General features: G+C 39.2%; 1 protein-coding gene across 1 annotated transcript in view; it reads right to left on the reverse strand.

The window, feature by feature from the left end:
• TRHR (thyrotropin releasing hormone receptor) overlaps positions 1 to 20,496 on the reverse strand; it is a 39,751-nt gene extending 19,255 nt beyond the window's left edge. The window contains exons 1-2 of the mRNA XM_019750570.3: positions 19,933 to 20,496; positions 18,514 to 19,387 (exon numbers count right to left, since the gene is read on the reverse strand). Of these exons, the coding sequence (XP_019606129.1) occupies positions 18,514 to 19,302 (789 nt within the window). The 5' untranslated portion in view covers positions 19,303 to 19,387; positions 19,933 to 20,496. The remainder of the gene's footprint in view (positions 1 to 18,513; positions 19,388 to 19,932) is intronic.
• Positions 20,497 to 20,698: the final 202 nt, after the last annotated feature.

A 20,698-nucleotide genomic window follows, 5' to 3' on the forward strand; every position in this document is an offset into this window, starting at 1 on the left:
CCATTGGGACATGTTTTGATTCTGAATTAAAACATAGAATGCATTGTCTTTTAGAATAATTGTTTCAAAAGTTTATAGAATTTAATTAAACAGCATCACGAAAGCTATATATACTTTCTGTGCATAAAAGCCAAATGACTTATGTAGGCCAGCCTGGTGTTTTAACATTTCATTAATGGGAACAACTCTGCTGTTTCAGGCATTGATTTAACAAATGACATTTGCTAGTGCCTTGAATATAGAATCAAAATAGCACTGCACTCTGAAAATGGGCTACTGATTTGATATCTCTAACTACCCTATTTAAAATTGTACCCGTTGTATTTCAGTATTTCATGTCCTTCTTATTTGCTTAATTTTTCTCCACAATCTGATATGTCACAATCTGATATATGATACATATTTGTTCACCTACTATGTGTACTTATTCCTTGATTTGCCCCCTCCTCCTTAGAACGTAAGCTCCGTGGATAGGAATTTTTGTCTTATTTGCTCATTACTCTGTTTCCAGGGTCTAAAACAGTGCTCAGAACATTCAGCCAGGTGTTCAACGTATTTTGGGGAACGAATGAGTCCATTTAATTGTTACATATAGAAGAAGAAAGTCCCTTTTTCTTAGGCAGATATAGCCCATACTATACCTCCTCTCTGAGATACTATTAGTACCATGTTGCAGTGTGAGGAAGTAGAGGATAGTATTGCTATCAGAGGCTTTGGATTCGATGCTAGGATGAGATTCTTTGCTCTTCCATTTTTTGATTGGGTGACCTTGAGCTTAATGTGTCTAAATCTCAGACTTTTCACCTTTAAAATGGAGATGGTATATTATACCTATGTCATCAGTGCAAATAAGATGATGCATGAAAATCCTTGAGCACCATGCCTGGCACATAATAAGAGCTCATAATTATTACCTATTCGAAAGGTTAATAAACCACTGACACCTGTGCAAGTGGGACAGACTAGTTTCTAGGGTACAATGGTATATGATAGTAACTGAAGAATCTAAGCTGGAATACTTAAACAGTGACTCTTGAAATGGGAGGGGAGGCTTTGAGGAGGGTCAGGAGAATCTCCTGGAATTTTCAAAACTCTCCATGCTCCTGGAGAGACGACAACATTCTGTCCCCTTTAGGATTTGTGTGGGTTATACTTCTGCTGCTGAAGGGGAAAATGTCCTGCTCCTCTGGGTCTTGGGAGTGAAATAAAAGTTGATAAATTTACAATACATTAGTACTATGTAATATGTTCAAATTTTTATGATTGCAAACCTGGTATACAGCTGAAATATTGGCTAGTTATTATACAAGGAAATCACTACTCACTACAGAGGGTTTCCCGTAGCTGAGCGTTTCCCACAGCACTGCGATAACAGTTTACCGAGATGTTTTACTTCTGAATGCAGACATTTCTATTTCTCTTTGGGGAAAAAATGACTTTGTGAATTTCATCTTTGCTATTCGTTGTACGACAAGTTGTCTTTATGATAAATTATTGGTGCTTTGAAAGAATATTGCATAGTCTAAATAACTTGACTTTACTTTTAATATTGGGATCATACTGTGTCAGTTTAGCTGAGGCAGAAAGGTGACCTTACCAAATAAATAGAATTCTGATTTTAATCGCTTTCCTCTGTAATACCTTTAAAAGACACTGGTATTGTCTCAAAGTGGGCTTACTTTAGGTATCAGTTTGCAAAAATTAATGTACCCTCCATGTTACCAAGAGCTTCTTAATGACCATTAAAAATTATTTGAACAGGTAGTTCATATTGTCACAGCCCAGAAGTTTCTGTCATTTGACTAACTGGGTGTAATAAGAACACAAGTTTTCTTTCAGGGCTGTTGTCTTCATGATTTGAAAAAAAAAAAAAAAAAAAAATGTCAAGACTGCTTTTTCTACCGGTGGTGTTTGCATGCATCATTGTCTTTTTTTAAACATGTTTAGGATGGGGACAATCAGCCTGATGTGATTTAGTAACCTGTCTTGACTCATTATTCTGTTGGGGAGGAGCCAGCAACCAAAACAGTTATTCATTAGCTTAAAAGCCATGGTCAATAGTAGCAGTTTTCCACATATCTGAACTGTGGGTCTGGACTGGATTTTGAGTGGCTGGCACAGACTTCTTGAGTTGGGAGTGTTCCCCTAAGGAATAAACAGACATCCTGCCTGATGGCTGAAGTGTGAAGAGTGGTGTACTGATCAAGAAAGTGTTATTCTGTGGAGCCTCTCTGGCTTTTACCTTTCGTGTCTCAAGGGTCTTGGTGAGGCACAAAAACTCAGTATGCCTGCAAACGAACGAGAAGAGTCAAGCACCCTCGATCGTGCAGATCCTTGTTTATTCTCTGCACCTCATAACGCCATCTCTTTTTGAGATACACTCAGTCACAAAGTAAAGTCAAGAACTGTGCAAAATGGAGTGTGTTGCTTTTGTCACAAGGCTAATTGCTTTGAAGTGTGTTTCCGGAATCCTTCAAAGATAAATTGGAAAGAGCTGAGATAGTTGAGGGAAGAAAAAACAGATTGTGAACACCAGACACGTCGGTTGGAGAGGCTGATAAAGGAGAAACCTGGCTTAAGATGGTGAGAACAGAGTTATGGCCGATGAGGAGTTCTGTTCACAATGTTTTTGAGTAAGGGGTTTATTGAGGCACCTCACTGCTATTTATCTGGAGGCAGGGCTTCAGAAGAACTTTTTGGTGAATGTAGAAATCCCTGCCCTGTAGTAATTCCTCAGCTCCGATCCAGTCTGGCCCTTATCATGAAATCGTTGCCTCAGTAAAGAGGGTTGAAGGGCTAAATGGGAAATTGTACTAGTTGTGGGTATGTCACTTGCCACAACAGAAAAGGAAACAAACTTGAGGACAATGAAATGGCTCATCTAAATAGGACACCATGTGTAAGGACCTTCAGGATCAGTGCCTCTGGCTGTCAAAATAAAGAGAGGCATTTCCCTAACTATCTTGAGATGTTCATTTGGGAATGAATCCCCGACAAGCCCACTACACAGTGTTTAGAAGTCACTAAGAAATTCAGATCACCTGTAATTTACTACTACACCAGTTCATTTTTTTTTTGGAAACATGAATGGGACTTAATCCTGCTATCATTCTAATCGTCATCTACCTATCCTGTTCCCCACCATGAACTGCCACGCCTCTATTCATGTCCTCTCCCTCCGCCATTGCCTCTTCATTCTCCAGAGTAATCACTTTGCCTATACTCTTTATGGTATATTTTCTTGCCTCCTCAGGAACCGTGCCGTATCACAATTGACCCTTGCTCGTGTACCTACAAACAGTTCTTCGGACTCTACTAGCTCTTTTTCATTGGAATTTAAACAGGCTCAGGTTTCTTCTGTCTGAAAAAAGTAAAGCAAAACAAAACAACAAATAGAAATGCTCAGCCTTATTTCTGCCTGCCATTACTCCTCTCTCTCCCCGCCCCGAAGTTGTTTGTTAAAACAGCTGTCTACTCTTACTCTTTTTATTTTCACCCCCTATCAATTCATTCCATGAAATCTAATTTATTCCTCCCAAAACTATGGGAACTGCACTCGCAAAAGTTATTAATGCCTAATTGGGTTGCTTTTCCAGTTCTTATCCTGACCTCTTCCTATTGATCATTATTGCAAGTCTCCTCCTTTGGCTTTTGTGATTCTACTTTCTCTTGGTTACCCCCCCCCCCCGCAATTCCTTTTGTTTATTTTACAGGCTTTACATCCCATTCTCCCCAGAATTCTAGCTACTCCAGAGTTTCTTTTCTAATCCACAAAATTTGCCCAGCCATCATATCTACTCCAGGTCTTTTACAAACCATCTATATACTGATTGCTCCCAATGTATATATAGGTGCTTCTTTAGAGCTGTAATTCTATATTTCTAACTGTATCCTTGTAGTCCACAGACACTTAAAATACAACATGGATAACTGAAAGGAACATGCTCACTGCCCTGAAATACGTTCCTCCACTAATTGTCCTCACTTAGGCAAGTTACCCTATACAATGAATAATAACAGTAGCTACCATTTATGATTTCCAGGAGCCAGGTACCATGCTCAGTTCTTTGTAAGGATTTTTGCACTAACTCGTAGTAACTACCTTTCTAGGATGTTATTAGCACCCTTTTTACAGATGTGTAAACTGAGTCAAATTAACTCGTTCATATCACGTAGTCAGGCGCCAAACCTGGCTCTGACCCCAGAGCATGAGATTCTGGAATGCAGGCTCCCAACTGTCCGTCCACTTTCTTTCTCAATGAGTTAGCTTTGACTCTTTTCTCTCTCCCTTTCTACACATCTACTCACACCACATCTATTGATTCCATTCCCAAAGTATTTATTGATTTCTGTTCTTACTGCTATTTATCTTATCGTTTAGGCTTTTGTAGAATCATTGTCTTGCCCATACCGTTACAGTATTCTCCGAATTAATGTCCTTGACTCTGGTCCAATCCTAGCCTACCTACATCGAACACCGTAATCTTTCTGAAGCATAGATCTGATTATAACATGCTTTGCCTTGTAATCTTTGAGTGACTTCTCATAGCCTTTAGAATATTGTTCAAATCTCTCAGCATTTTATATAAAGACCATATTTCCTGGTCCCTGTTTGCCTCATTAGTCTCATCTTTTGTTGTCTAGCCCTAATGAGCTACTTGAAGTTCTCTGGATTGATCGTGTTCTTTCCGGACCTCTGGTCTTCACCTCTACAGCTTCCATTGCATAACTGTCTTCCTTCCCTTCTTCATCGACAAAACTACTGTTAATTTGCAAGGCACAGCTTAGGAGTTTCCTTTCCCAAAGAGCTTTTCTGTTGCTCACCTTTCCCCAAGCCATCTAGGTGAGGTAACACTAATCTGTGCACTTTTCCGTAGTAACACATATTCTTTTATGGCTTTAGCTATCAGTTTACTTTCCTGTGTTTCCTGTTAGACTGTGAACGTTTTGTGAGCGGGTACCCTGTTTTGTTCATTTTTATATTCTAGTACCGAACCCAGCACCTCGTATACAGTAGGTTTTCAATAAAATCATAGATAAGTAGGTACAAATCTGTCCTCACTTCTACGATTTTCCTATTCCGTATAATAATGCCCTGGAAGGACTTGTAATCATTTAAGAAGACCATCTTTAATTTCAAGATAACACTGCCACTGTACACAGCAGTTGGTTTATACAAAAGTCTTGACTTGATTTCTCTTGACAGGGTCAGAGGGATATCTAATCGATTCATGAAGAAATGCCTGGAGGTCCATCCTAGCTTTTTATAATCTCTCGTTAGATAGTTCTCCTGTAAATTTACCCTGAATCTGAGCCTATTCTTATCTTTTCTGGCAACACAGAAAATATATCAGTTTATGCTTTTCTCCCACTTTCCCCCACCCAAATTGTATGTATGCATAATCTTTCAAATGTTTGCCAAGTAGTATCAGTCATATAGGCAAACTCCTGTCAGAGGGAACATGGCAGGGTGTCAGCCTGCATATTGGTGGAGGCTTTCATCACTTGGTTTTACCAATGATCTTTAAAATTTCATGGGGTGCTCTGCACTTACCCTGCTTCTGTCCTCTCTAATTCTCACAATGGTGCCACATCTCTCTGAGTCACTTCCTTATTTTCCAAGCTAAAAGCTGCTGCCTGCAGAAAATATGCTGCGTTCTCCCATAGTCATAAATTCCCATAAAGCTCAAAAACCAAAGGCAGAGAATGGAGAGGCATAGAATGCCTTACTTACAGCTACTATATAATTATGTTCAGGCCATCTATCCAAAGGGCATAGCCAAAGGTCACCAGTGTTGTTCATGAAAGGTTGCAGAATTCTCTTTTCGAAAGTGATAGTCTCTATTTTTATTTCAACTCAAGATGACTTTCAGGTGTTTTCTATTATTCATTCTATTTCATGTGCACAGGTATTGAGCCTTTTTTAAGTTTTTGAGCTGATTCAATTTTTTGTTTATTCAAGTTCTTCTCATGTGCCTCTCAAGCAGCTCTGAAGACCTGTGTTTGACGCTAGTGACAAGACAATGGCTTCTCAGTTTTAGATAAATCCACTTATGCTGTGTTTTAACTTTAAAAACAGATTTTTATGCCTCCCATGGCAACATTTTTACTATTTTGCATATTTTATATTTGTAGAGTAATTCACTGTTTAAAATTGAACACAAAATATATTTGTTGAATGATGGATGAATATTCACCAAGGAATATATTCATTCTTTTTTTTTAACCTTTCAGAAAATTTTTATTTTGTATTTTTTTAAAATTAAAGTTTATTGGGGTGGCAATTATTAGTAAAGTTACATATGTTTCAGGTGTGCAATTCTGTAATACATCATCTATATATCCAATCTCCATCAAAATCCCAACGGCATTTTGTTTTAAAGAAATAGAACAACAAAAAAAAAATCATCAGATTTGTATGGAAACACAAAAGACCCCGAATAGCCAAAGCAATCCTAAGAAAAAAGAACAATACTGGAGGTATCACACTCCCTGACTTCAGCTGGTAGTACAGGGCAACAATGATCAAAACAGTATGGTATTGACAGAAGAACAGACATGCAGACCAATGGAATAGAACTGAGAACCCAGAAATAAATCCACATAAACATGGACAGATAATTTTCGACAATGAAGCCAAAAACATACAATGGAGAAAAGACAGCCTCTTCAATAAATGGTGCTGGGAGAATTGGAAGGGCATGTGGAAAAGAATGAAACTAGACTGTTATCTGTCACTGGGTACCAAAATTAACTCAAAATGGATTAAAGTCCTAAACATAAGACCTGAAACAATAAACTGCATAGAAGAAAACATAGGTACTAAACTTATGAACCTTGGATTCTAAGAGGATTTTATGAATTTGACCTCAAAGGCAAGGGAAGTAAAAGCTAAAATAAACGAATGGGACTGTATCAAACTAAAAAACTTCCGCACAGCAAAAGAAACCATCGACAAAATAAAGAGGTGACTAACTGAATGGGAGAAGATTTTTGCAAACTGCCTCCGATAAGGGGCTAATATCCAAAATATATAAATATATTCATTCTTTTAACTGAACCTTCTCTCTCTCCTTGGCTCATTCTTCTTTCTTTATTTTCCCTCCCAACTGGGACCATCCAGTAAAACGCCATCTTCTGCCCTCTGGCCATATTCCAAGAGGGGAAATTAGGTCTTTTTTTATTATTATTTTTTTCTTTCTCCTAGCAGCACCACAGTGCTCTTCTAGGCTCTTAAATGTAAAGATTCCTCCAGAACTCAGTTTTTGTCAGTCTGTGTTTCCTCCTTTTAAAAATCAACTTTAGTCAATAGTCATACTTTTTTTCCCCTCATTATTCTAATGATTCCTAAATCCACATATCTGGTCTTGACCAGTTGTTTACAATCTAAAATTTCCACATCCTCATTTTAAACTGAACATTTCTGGTGGTGTTTTTTAATATCTCTCCCTCAACATTTGTATCAACAATTCAATTTTCAGGCCACTGAAAAAAAATCTTTAGAGGCATATTAGATCTTTCCATCTTTCTCATCTTTTATATCCAGTCTTTACTAGTTTAGTCATTTATCAATATGTTCCTGGACACCATGACACTAAGTGGGCACAAAAATGAATGGGATGATGTTTCTGCCATTGTGCTGTGTACAATCTGGTGGGAAAGACATTTGAACAAATTGTCACAGTGACACGGTATGCTGTCCAGATGCAAGAGCAAACTGCTACAAAGAGAAGGAAGAAACACCAAACGCTGCCAGTGGAAATCAGGAAAGTCTGCTCTGCTGGGTTATCTATGAGAGGGTAGGTGAGAAGTAACAGGTCAAATGAGGGGATGCAGAATGCTTGTGGCTGGAGGAGTATGCACCCTGGCTTGGAAGCATCATAGAGTATGGCCAGTTTAGGAAACCGCTTGTCAAGTGGTATGTTGGGGACAGGGATAGGATGAGTTTGGGAAAGTAAGCAGAGAGCAGAACATAAATATCCCAGTATGCCATGATAATGACTTTGGGTTTAAACCTAGAAGAAATGGGTATATTGGAGGATTTTAGGCATTGTAGTGATACTACCAAATTTGCATTTAGTGATTGCTGGGGGATGATTTGGAAGAAGGCAATTAAGAGGCAGAAAGATTGGTTACAAAGCATTTGCAACAGTTTGGTGAGGCAGAGAGACTGGACTGCTTGTCTCAGGTGCAGAGAGGAAATGACGAGACTAGAATTGATGAGAATGAGTCTAGCAATAGCAAGGAGGGGTTGGACATGGGAGGCATTTCAGAAAAAATAATTCCAGGTACAATGACTTGAGGGGAGTATGAAGGTTTGAAATAGACATTTAAGGCATGAAAAGAGGGAACTGATTATGGTCCTGTAAAGGGATATGTGGAGATCACCGAGGGCCCGCTGGAATGGAAACTCCAAGGGTGAAGTAGATGCTATCTATAAATGTGATTTTCCTTGTGTTCCTCAATAGCATGATGAGGAATCTGAGAAGGTTGGGGGTGGTGGTGGTGATGGGGGTGGTGATGATGGTGGTGGTGGTGGTGGTGGTGGTGGTGGTGGTGGTGATGGTGGTGGTGGTGGTGATGGTGGTGGTGGTGGTGGTGGTGGTGGTGGTGGTGGTGGTGATGGTGGTGGTGGTGATGGTGGTGGTGATGGTGGTGGTGGTGGTGGTGGTGGTGATGATGATGGTGGTGGTGGTGGTGGTGATGATGGTGGTGGTGGTGGTGGTGATGGTGACACTGTGCTTGGTTTTCCGTCTTCATTGATCCAGGTCCAGCCTATATGTCCTCCAATTTTATAACACTTCCCAAGTCTCCCAAACTTGAACCTTTGGTCCACATCTGGCTAATCTCATTACTATTCCTCAGAGAGCACATGCTTTTTTAAATTCTGGGATTTTTTTTCTCCTGTTATACCCTTCCCTTCCTCCTTGTTTATCTGGAATGAACTCTCTCCTCTCATTCTCCTTAACTAACCCTCTCCAAACTTCTAGACACCTGTCTACTAGCGCCAGGAAACTTACTTTAACCACCAACAATCTCATCTTTATTTGGTTTTCTCTTGCCCTATGATTGATATTATAGAAGCTCTGGAACAGGAGTGCTGGGTTCAAATCCTGACTTTGCCACGACTAGCTGTGTGACCCAGAGCAGGTCACTTAGCATCCTTTATGCCCCTAAATCCTTTTCTCTAATTAGTTCCTACTTCCCAAGTTTGTTGTGAGGCTTTATTGAGTGAGTTCATGTAAAATATTTAGAACAGTACAGAAGACATAATCAAAAGCCAATAATATGTAGCTTCTGTTATGGGGGTGATTTGGTATTGTACTTACTGTATTTCTCTCTGGGCACATAGTAGAAGCTCAAGAATTACTTAGTGACTTGAACTCATGAATATATTGTTAGAGGAACCTGAAGGATCTACCTCTATTATAACCTCTAAACTTTATCTTCTTCGGGAAAGAATTACTAGTTTCTATTTTTGCTATTTCATGAATAAGGAGGGAACAAATGATATTTTAAATATAATATATAACTTACGTACAGTAAATAAAAAGTATTGAGTGCTTGTTATGTATTAGACATTTATTTCCTCACAGCAACCTTATCAGTGGGTATCATTAGTATTCTATTTTTACATATGAATACACTGACATATTAAGAAGTAAAATATCCAAAGTTATGGAGATAGGAAGTAGAATGCCTGGAGCTTGAACTATGTTTTTCTGACTGTAGAGCTCATACTCACCTCCCTTCCAGTATACGTCGAACGTATAGAAACCCTTGATCAAACTGCAGCCTGAACTGGGATCTTGAGTGTTGCTTATAAGAGTGGAAGCATCAAGAGTGGAGAGGGCTTTATAAGAAGGAAACAATTACATGAGTAAGTTTGCATAGTACAAATGAGCTTGGTATGTATGGGAAAATCCGGTGCGACATGTCTGACTCTACAGAGAAGGAATAAATATAGATAAGACGTCTGTGCATGGTTATTAACTCCACTGCCTGTCTAGTCACCCCAGCTAGGACTCTGGGACTTCCTGTAGGAACTTCTTTCATCTTCATCTGCCAAACTAGTAGTTAAATCCCACTGATTTGACTCATCTACATCCTTTCTAGCCTTCCCTGCTGTTACCTCTTAGCTCAAACCTTCCTTGCTTCTTGCTTGAATTGCAAAATCCGTATTTTTATTTCCCTGGTTCTATGTTGGCTTCATCGTGCAATTTTATGAGAAAAGTTCCCAAAAGTCAAATTCCATTTGCCACTGTCCTTGTTAGAGGTCTTCATTATGTAAATGACTACTTCTGTTGGTTTGAAGGTCTTGTTTTTCCTGTTGGCCTGGTGAATGCTTACTCAAGGCTTATGTAAGAGCGGAAGTGACTCTGACTCAGCAGGAGGCTTGCTCTCCAGCCTTAAGTACAGTGTGCACCCCTTCCTTTTGGCCTCTTCTGCACACTGTACAGGCTGCACGTGTATTTTCCAACCACTTTTAAGTAGTGATCTTTCATATTTTATTGAATGTTCCATAAGGTAGGGGCTATCATTGGTTCTCCGGAGCAACGCCTGGCATGAAATTTGTGTTCAATAATTGTTTATTGAATTCCCAAAATAACAGATGAATGAAGCCAGAAAAATGATAAAAAGGCCAGATTTCAGTGGGCTTTGAAAGCCAGTCAAAGGAGATTGGGGATATTTCTTTTTGAAAGAAGGTGGTGTGCGCAAATTGTCTTAGGGAAATTAATCACATAGGAGCCCTCAGATAGATTGATTTTCATCTTTATACCTCTGCTCACACTGCTTTCCTTCCCTTAGTTGCCATCCCTCTGCATCTTGGCCCATTCTAGCCAATGTAGCGCCCTCATTGTGGAGGGTATTTTAAACACTCATTGGAAAGCCAATGGGATTTTGTACAAAAAGCAAATTATTATTTGAGTCTGTCATATTTTTAAGTTAGCCTGTTCTGTCTGAAAGGGGAGAGTCTTCCTAAAAAGTCTTACCTACTAACAAACTTACCATCATACTACCCAGCAGCCAGTTTGGCTATTTTGGAATTCAAAAGAGATTTAATAAAAGGAAATTTTAATTAAAATTGGAAAAGAATATGGCATAACTGAACAATAAATTTTCAGAAGGCAAAACAGCATGTTGGATTTGACTGAGTTCCAAAGTATGCATGTAGGTACTCTCAAATTTTCATTTACTATATGTAAAATTATATACGACACACACACCTACACAGAAATGCATATTTAATGATCACCTCTCCACAAAAATGGGAGGGTTCCCTGAGTTGTCATATTTGCTGATTTCTGTAGTTTAGGTACTTCAACCATGACCAATTTTAAGTAACCAGTGTGATGTCACAACACACAATTGGGAAGAGATACTAACAACCTGATCCTGCAAAGTCTATATTCTTTGGCTGCAACACACGACTGTGTATATACACTTTTGGGAGCCTGCTATGTGCTAAAGTCAATGCTGAGGACACAGAGGATATAAGGTCCTGCTCTTAAGCATGTTAGTGGCAGTGGGAAGACCAACAAGGTAACAATTATGATACATAAGATTATGAAACTAGAAGTATATGCAAAGTACTGTAAGAGCATAGTTAGAACACCTAACATACATACTTATAGCTAGGCAATCAGGTATATAAATCTGCCAGAGAAATTCAGGGAAGGCTTGGTGGGGTGCATGGGGACAGCATTTGATCTGAGACTTGGAAGATAATTGGGAGTTTGCCAGATGAAGGGCATTCTAGCTGAGAGAACATAGCAAGTTCAGAGAACTACAAATGATACAGTATCACTGGAGCATGAAGTGTAAGTTAGAGGAGCGACAAGACATGAAGCTGAAAACATAGGAAAGAGCCAGGATCTTATCTGTTATCCTGAGGAGTTTAAACTCTAGGCCTCAGGGAGTTATAAAAATCATTTTGATAACATACCTCTGTGTTACAGAAATCTGTTAGAGAGCAAAGTGCAGAATGATTGGAGTGGGTAGGGTGGGAGTCAGAGAGGCTGGTGAGGTGTGTATTGAACTAGAGCAGGTGACAAATGGCGGACAATGGTAGTGTGATGGAATAGGTCAGCTGTGAGAGTTACGAGCTAGAAGCAGTAGGAGTTGGCTAGTGCTTAGGTGTGCAGGTGGGTAGGATGGAAAGGCACTGAGAGGGACTCTTAGATTTCTGGCATAGGAACCTGAAATAGGAAAGAAAGAAGGAGGTGTTTATGAGGGACAATAATGGGCTTCATTTTAGACATACTGGATTTGATGCACTTACATAAGGTCCAAAAAAAAACAAAAAAACACCACACAAAAAAACCATTTAAGTATGGGTCAGGAAATATCTTTGCTAGGGCTGTATACTGGAGACTCATAGGTGGTAGTTGTGACCATCGACATGGATAAAAGTAAGCAACATGACAGAGGGCAGAGCTGGGAAGAGGACCCAGGAGTTAGATTTAACAGGACTACAGTATGGTTGGGCCTCCCCTCACTAGACAATTCTCTTTTTGTGTTCAACTGTCTTCCTTCCTTTTCTCCCTGTCTCCACATTGCTGCTGTTAGACATTCTGCCCATAGAGGCCCAGCTGAACACAATGTACTCCATAAAGCCCTCCTCCATTTCCTCCCATTTTTCTTCTCCCTCACAGATGCCCGTACTCTGTTGTACAACGTGAAGGTCCTCTCAGGATTATTTGTGTACATGACCAACAGTGACATCCTTGAAGGTGAAGCATTTGCCTTTACATATCCTGTAGTTTCCACTCCTAGCCTGATGCTGGGTGCTTTTTGGACTGTGAGTGAATGTTTAATTACAGTGAGGATGCTATTGAATATAAAATAACCTACTGCACAATTTTGCGAAATGTTGAACTAGCTCTGGCTTTATACCTCTTAGTCTTTCTCCAACGGATTAAAAACAAACAAAATAAAAAAAGAAAGGAGCTTGAGAACATAGATATAGCCCACCTTCATCTGTTTGGAACTTGGGATACCTGTTTGCAGTTTGAAGAATTCACAAGAGGCTATATAAGGAAGCATAAAGTAGTTTGTCATTTTCAAGGTTAGCTGATTTTAAGGTGTTTTTGTGTGGCCAAATTGAGAATTCTAAAGGAGTGCAGGTTTTCCCCTTTTGTAGGCATTTAGGAAAATTAATTTTTCTCTGCTGGTGAAATTATGGCTTGAAGCTGGAAGTATAAAATTGGGAACAAACAATGTGTATTCATCTAACCACAGGATATAAAGCATGTAACTGCAGGGGATTTTCACTTAGTCAATTTATGGGAATGTACAATCTTTCCTTATATAGGACGTGAATCAGAAGATGGAAAGCTATTTTTTAATAATAGAAATAAGATGGCACACTTAGATATCTGTGTGCTAAGTGACAAAAATTGTACTTTTGCCCCCCAACTTAGAAAGCTTTATCCTATTAAGGATATAGTTGAACCTAGGTGGAGCAAATAAAACAATTAGAAATAAAAGATGGGCCTGTGAAAACACTATACAAACAGTCCTAGAAAACTGCAGACAACTCTAACGCTGAAGAACTTAGTATCATTAATTTGCCCTGTAATGTTAATTAGTGATTAAGCTGCCCATACAACTTAAGGCCCTGCTGCCTGACATTCCATCACTATACCCATTTCCTTCGTGTCTTAAAGGTTTTTCCGTGTTCGAGATTTCCTCTTTAAAAAGTAAATAGCACTGGAAGCAGGAACTGAACAGAGACAGGGAGAGGAGAAGACACATTTAAGCCCTTTCTTTATCCACGTGTCTTCATTTTCCATGAGCAGGAAATGGCTTAAGAGAGAGACAGGAGAGAGACAGGAGTCTGCCTAGGGGATGGAGATCACTGGGAAGGACAGGAGTAAGGGAAGGGTAGCTGATGGGACAGGGGGGAGGAGAGCAAAGATGCATTTCGAATGATGTGTCTCGCGTAATTTGAACAACAACCCTATGAGTCATTGCTATTCCCATTTTATTGACGAGAAAACTGAGGCTGAGAGACATTGACTCACAGTCGTATCTGTTTTCTTTCACTCTGTGCCATTTTCCTTGAGAATATTAATTTCAATATTTTGTGTAAAAGCAGAACATAAAATTACACATACAGGCTGTAAGTATACAAAAAAGAAAACATGGTAAGAAAAAGAATATAACTACATGCTAATAAATCATGGTTTGAAGATGTAGGATAAAGGATGCTTTTTCCTTATTCCTAGTTTTCTGGGTTTTTCATAATACACATGATTGTAGTAATGATAGCCACAATAGCAAAAGGCACGTGTTACTCTACAAAGGAAAACTGCTTTTGTTTTTTGGGCTACCAACCAACATTCTTCTAGTAAGGTAGAGGCTTTTCAGAAATTTATGGAGACAAAAGACTGTTTAGTATTTTAAAGGCTTATTTAGTCAAATAAAATCCCTAATGAAAAATTTGCCATAAACTCTTAGAGTTTCTATTTGGACCATGTTACTCAATTCCCCCACCAGTTATACTAGCAGAAAACAAACAAACAAACAAACAAAAATATTAGAGTGACTCAACTGGAAATAAAACTGGTAGTCTGATCTATAAAAAACTCTAAATACCCCTGCCTCCTGTGGAAAGCAAATATTTGAATTGAATGTGTTTATCCATATGATAGTCCTTTACCAAAACATTTTTTTTTTGCCTTCAAAATACCGAAAAAACTAATCAATTCCTTTGAAATATCCAGTTAATATAGAGATATTCTATCTACACAGTGCCGAACACCTGAAGGGACTGAACTGACTCTTTCAACATCGTGCAGGTGCAGCTGAAATGCGGCAAACTGATAATTTAAAACCTGTCTCCTCGATATGAAAACAGCCATTTGAAAAGAAAGATTTAGTCAATCAGAGAATTCTTTGGTCTATACGATCCAAAGTCATTAATTTGAGTAATTTACTTCATTGAATTTACCAAATATTTAGTTCGTTTCCTAAAACATGATTAAATCTCTGAATGATAGAGGAGAAAAAAAATAACATTCTGGCCTGGGTTTTCTGCATAGGGGATATAAGTTAAAAACAAACCAAAAAATCACATTTGTCCCTTTTGAGAACTGCAATATAAATGCTCTTTTATTTCCTTTTTAAATGTAGGTTTTTTTAGGTTATGTACATTTGAATTTAACAACTTGGTTAGAAAAACCTGGCCCAGACAGAATATTTATTAAAATGTAAATTAAACTTGCCTGAAAAAAAAAAAAAAATCAGAGAAAACATTAAAATGAAAGTCTGTGGATTATAGGAGGTGGAGGTTTCAATCTTTCAAAGATTTAAGGAAAGAACAATTTCTTAAGAGGAAAAATCCACATAAAGAGTCATTGATTTTGGACAAAGCTGACTCCCCTTCATGGCTCCCATTCTCATTTACCAGGGGAACCACCATTTTTCCAGACTCAGAACCCTGGTGCCACGTTGAATTGTCCTCTCTGTGTGTTCACATCTCACCCTTCCTTTCTTTGAAACATCTTTCTGGTTCACAACTTATTTTAAAATGTCCTGATAGAGCATTTTATGACCTCATACCTGAATCACTATCACCAACTTCCAGATTGGTCTTTCTGCCAGTCTGTCACTCTTCAAATCTACCTTGTCCACAGCTGTCAGATTTATCATCGGGGAACACCACTTTCCTCACTGCGGCTTCCTGCTCCCCACTCACACACAGTCTTTGTTACTTTTGCACTAAGTTCGAACTCCTTTCACTGCTTGGTAATTGGCATCCTTTACAGCTCTCTCTCTCTCTCTCAGACACACACACACACACACACACACACACACACACACACACACACTTTTCTTTCAATCCAATCGTACTCGTTACTTCTCCTCCAAATACATCATTCATTTTGATCAACCACGTCACGTTATAGCATAAAAATCCCACCCTATGTGCCTGTCCTTGCCCCTTCTCCAAACCTCTGCCATTCTCGTCCCAACCACATCCTTTCTGTGTGGAGTGCTGTCCGTCCTGAGTTTTACTTTCCAAATGATCCCCATCTTTCTAGAGCCTTCTCAAATGCCACCTCTTCTATGAAGTCTTCTCTGATGCCTTGAACCCCATAATTTCCGTTTTTCCCCTCAGAACTCCCATCCGATCTAAAATCAAGACTGAATTACATGACATAGTACCTAAATGCACTCCTATTGATTTATATGGCATCCCGTGTTTCTCAATGAGGGTGTGATTGGCGTTTGTCACAGGCGTTTGTGCTTGATTGACTCGTGTGTTTCAGGACATTTGGCATCCCTGGCTCCTGAAGTTAACTGACAGTAAGAAGCATTATTGTGACACCCCAAATGCTTCCAATACATTTCCAAATGCCTTCATTATTAAAATGTTTCTTAGAGAAGTTACTACATCATGTACACACTTGTTCAACAAATAATATTTGTTTAAATGGCAAACGGGTATTTCTGAGAGTAAATCTGCATTTCCTTTACAGTTGCCAACCTATTAAACACCTAGGAAGGAGGCTAATTCACTCAGGTGCTAACCACCACTGCATTTTAGGTATCTTTCATAAGCTAGATCCTTTACAACAACTCTGGCTGTTGCTATTTCTCCTCATGTTACAAATAAGGAAACTGAGACTCAGAGAGTTCTGCTTATCCAAGATTGTACAGGTTGATTAGAACCCTGGCATTTAAGCTCAGGATTGTTTGGAGCCAACATTTTGGCTTTTTCTTCTACCACACACCCTCTATAAAGCCAGACTGTCTCTAACAGCTTTGAAATAAGAGTGAACATGTAACACGATTAGCAATTTAAAGCACATTATTAATGCTGATAGGTACTAATGGCAACGATTGAAAGGAAGGACATTAGACCAGATAAACAACGTTTTAGAATTTATAACATGAACATAAATTGGAATCTAATGAATGAATTTACTCCCGACCTTCTTGCTGAAGACGTTAACCCATGTTTCATCTCTAATTGAGATGTACACATTCTTTACTCTCTTACTGTATTTGTTAATGTTTGTCTTGGCAGGTGGTCAACAGTTCTCTCTAAATTTCTCTTAATCAAGTTTTGGGTAATAGATGGCCAAATAGGCTTTGTATTAGGCAGGAATGCTAGACCCAAAGAAATAGAAATCTAAGAGCTGGCAACAGTTGCTCAGGTCCATCATCTAGGTCACTTTAATAATAAATGTTATATATATCAAGCATCACCATATTGTCTAAAACGCTATAAATATTTCTTCTCAGTTATCGTTCATCATTATTCATTTTATGTATATCTAAAGCACATACATTTATTAGTAGCTTATTTCACTTGTGCCCAAGTGTCCAATTACAATTCTTCACATATCAACTAATCTAGAGTTTAGGAAGTGATACATGGATGACCCATATGCATACTTTCAAAGGTATACTCAGTTTCTATCTATGCACACAGGAAGAATTGTATTCTCTCTCTCTCTCTCTCTCCACACACACACACACACACACACACACACACAAACACACATCAACCCATTTAAAAGAGCCAGTATTGTTGATTTCAAGTTTTCTTTTTCAGCTATGAGACTAAATGTTTACTCTGTGTTTATTTTGTTTATCAAAGACAGAAAAGGAACTGAAAGCTAAGCTCATAAGTAACTTAGAACAATTGTGTAAATACAGATAAATGTGTATATGATATAAAAGTATTTTATTCTTATATCATCTTATAAACCATATCTACTGTAACAAAGTTGCACTTCATTCACTAGTGAAACCACAATACTACTGCAACTACATGAGCATTCAGGTGACCTGAAACTGTAAAGGGATTTTTAGTTATGCGTAGAAGGAAAAACAGACATTTAAAAAATTCGATCATTTTTTTGGTAACAAGTTGAGCTTGATGTTAGCCTTGTTATTAGAACATTTCCTGAGCAAGGTGAATTTTCAGCTTCTGCATGCTGGGACACTTTGTAGGGACCTGGGGGAAAGGTGATAGAATCTTTTCCCACTAAGACTGAAAAAAAAGAAAAAAAGAAATCCAGGAACCCCTCTCAGTTGTGAGAAACTATAGAATGGTAAGAGAAGTTTCCTTATTGCTTCGAATTATCTTTTCTCAAACTATCTTGTCAAGTCTTTGTAGTGCAATAGAATTCTTAAAGATATTCAGCTGCTCCCCACAGAAGCCAGAAATGGTCTAAATATTTTGATAACATTTCTCAGAGAGGCACAAACATTTTAAAGGTGGATTTTTAAAGCTTCTGTTTATATTTCCTTATATTTTAATTACACCTGAACTGGTACCCCACTGATGTGCTATCAACATTTCCCCCTCTATTTTTAGATCTTTAGTTGCTTTAGAGATGAATTTAATATGTAAAGCAGAAGCTTACACTGTGAAATGTTTGCATGACTGTGTTTTGGTTTTGCCATCAGCTAAGTAGGGCAAAGTTGATCCCCTCTCACAAGGAGCTCTAGCCCACATTTCCTCTGTGTACCTGGACATTCCGGTTTGCTTACCTGCTTCCTTGAAGACACTGTGCTATTAAAACATCTATTAGAGGTCTTTGAAGTCAAATTCTTGCTCTGATGAGTTGAGTCACTGGTGCACATCTTAGAGTTTTCTTTAGGATCCGAAGGAATGGGATTTAAGAAGAGGATCCTAGCTATGAATCCATAGAGGACAGTGGCCAGGATCATTGGCACAACGTAAAAGACAGCCAAATCCATTAGGTAAATAGGGGAGTAGTAATTTCTGGAGATCTTGTAGCCACATGACACCACAATAGCATCTTTGTAGGTGCTAATATTGAGATCCAGCAAGAAGAACCAGAGCATACAGTAAATGGATGTGAAAGCCCAGACAAAGATGATGATCTTTTTGGCTCTGGAGAATGTGCAGAGAAACTGGGCTTTGATGGGGTGACAGATAGCTATGTACCTCTCAATGGTAAAGGCTGTGATTGAGCAAGAGGAAGCATTGATGCCCAAGTACTGGAGATAAGTAATGCAGAGACAGCCGACGTAGCCATAGACCCAGGAACCATAGATGCTGTCTGTTATGTTGGGTAGGCCTGCGGCCACCAAGACCATGAGATCGGCTACTGCCAGACTCACCAGGTAGCAGTTCGTGGGCGTCCTCATGTGCTTGGTTCTCATGACCACCAGGACCACCATGATATTGCCCACGATGCCCAGACCGCAAATGACGAGCACAAGTAAGATGGTGACCACTTGGTATTCTAGGGCCACCACTGCTCGCGGCTGAAGCTGTGTTTGGTTCAGTTCACTTACTGTTTCGTTTTCCATCTTTAGTAGCTTGAAGTTTCTCTGAAGCACTTCTCAAAACATCTTCTCTCCAGGGCCCTGCCTTTATCACGGTGCTTCTCTCCCCCTGTGAAGAGGTATAATCCATATTCATTCATAGTGTCACCATTTTAGATCCAGTCACAGTTATTGCCAGGTAACTCTCACCTCTGCTCCTTTCACCTCCCATTTTTCTGCAAGAATAGGGATCAGGCATATTTCTGAAAACTCCTTTTATTGAAACTCTAGCGTAGGATGGAGTAACTGTTTTGACCAGCATACAGTGAGAGGGGCCAGTTTCCTCTTGGAAAAAAATGCTTAAGAAACCAGGAACAGAAAACCTCCTTGTTTTGAAAGAGTGCCCAACGGGAAAAACTAAAACAGTATCTGCTAGCTGAAAAATAAATGCAAAGAAATCTCTCAGATGCTTGGGAAAACTATATAAATAAGGTAAAGGTACTGGGGGTAGGAAAGCCAAGAGGCTCAATAATCAAGCCCGGTAGGAAATCAGCATTTGCCCTCTTTACTCTCAGAAGGTAAAATCCCTTTGCTACGAAACAGCAAGCCTTCGAGCCTGTATCTCCCCATGCCCCCTGCCCTACCTACCCCAGAGAGCACAGTTTCTTCTCTTACCTTTTCTTCTGTAGTGCTGCCCGTTTCTCTGGGTGGATGAAGCAGTAATAAGTCCAAGTTTCCAATCCTGCAGCAAATCTCATCTACTTTGTTTGACAGGGAGCCCACTTAGCAGTGCTCAGTCTTCAGAACTGCAGTTCCTCTAAACCCTCGCAGCCCTTTGCAACTGATGACATACCATACAGCCGCAGCAGGAGCAGCAGCAGTGAGGCTGTCAAATCATAGATCGTCCCCTAATGAGAACACACGGTCTCTCTCGCTCTCGCGCTCTCTCTCTCTCACACACATTCACATACACTCACATTCACAAATGCCTGTCAGTCCTCACTGATTCTTAATCTTCTCCCCTTGGAGGATACACTTTTCAATGTGCTGATGTTACCGTCCTCAATCTGAAAGGCTGAAATCACAAGCGTGTGGTCTGGAAGCAGGTGGTTTGCAGAGTTGCTTATGGTCGAAGTTGTGCAGCAGCTTCAGGACCTGGGCAGCCGGGAAATGTATTAACACTCTCTGTTCGATAGGACTTTGGGAAGAGCACATCTTTCTCGGTCCAGACAGAGACCTTGAAGCTTGAAATATCTGTCTGAGCTGAAATCAACTTCTTTCTCTACTATGGAAAGAAACCCTTGGACTATTTCTCCAGTAAACCAGTAAAATTGTCTCCTTCCTCTCATATTATATGAATGGAAAATGAGTTAAAATTGATTTTAAACCATTTCAACTGCAATCTTCTGAGGCTTATAAAGGTTATTTTCTTTTTTTTAAA

Source organism: Rhinolophus sinicus, chromosome 6, assembly GCF_057876585.1.
Source record: "Rhinolophus sinicus isolate RSI-liver-muscle chromosome 6, RSI-T2T, whole genome shotgun sequence".
NCBI lineage: Eukaryota > Metazoa > Chordata > Mammalia > Chiroptera > Rhinolophidae > Rhinolophus > Rhinolophus sinicus.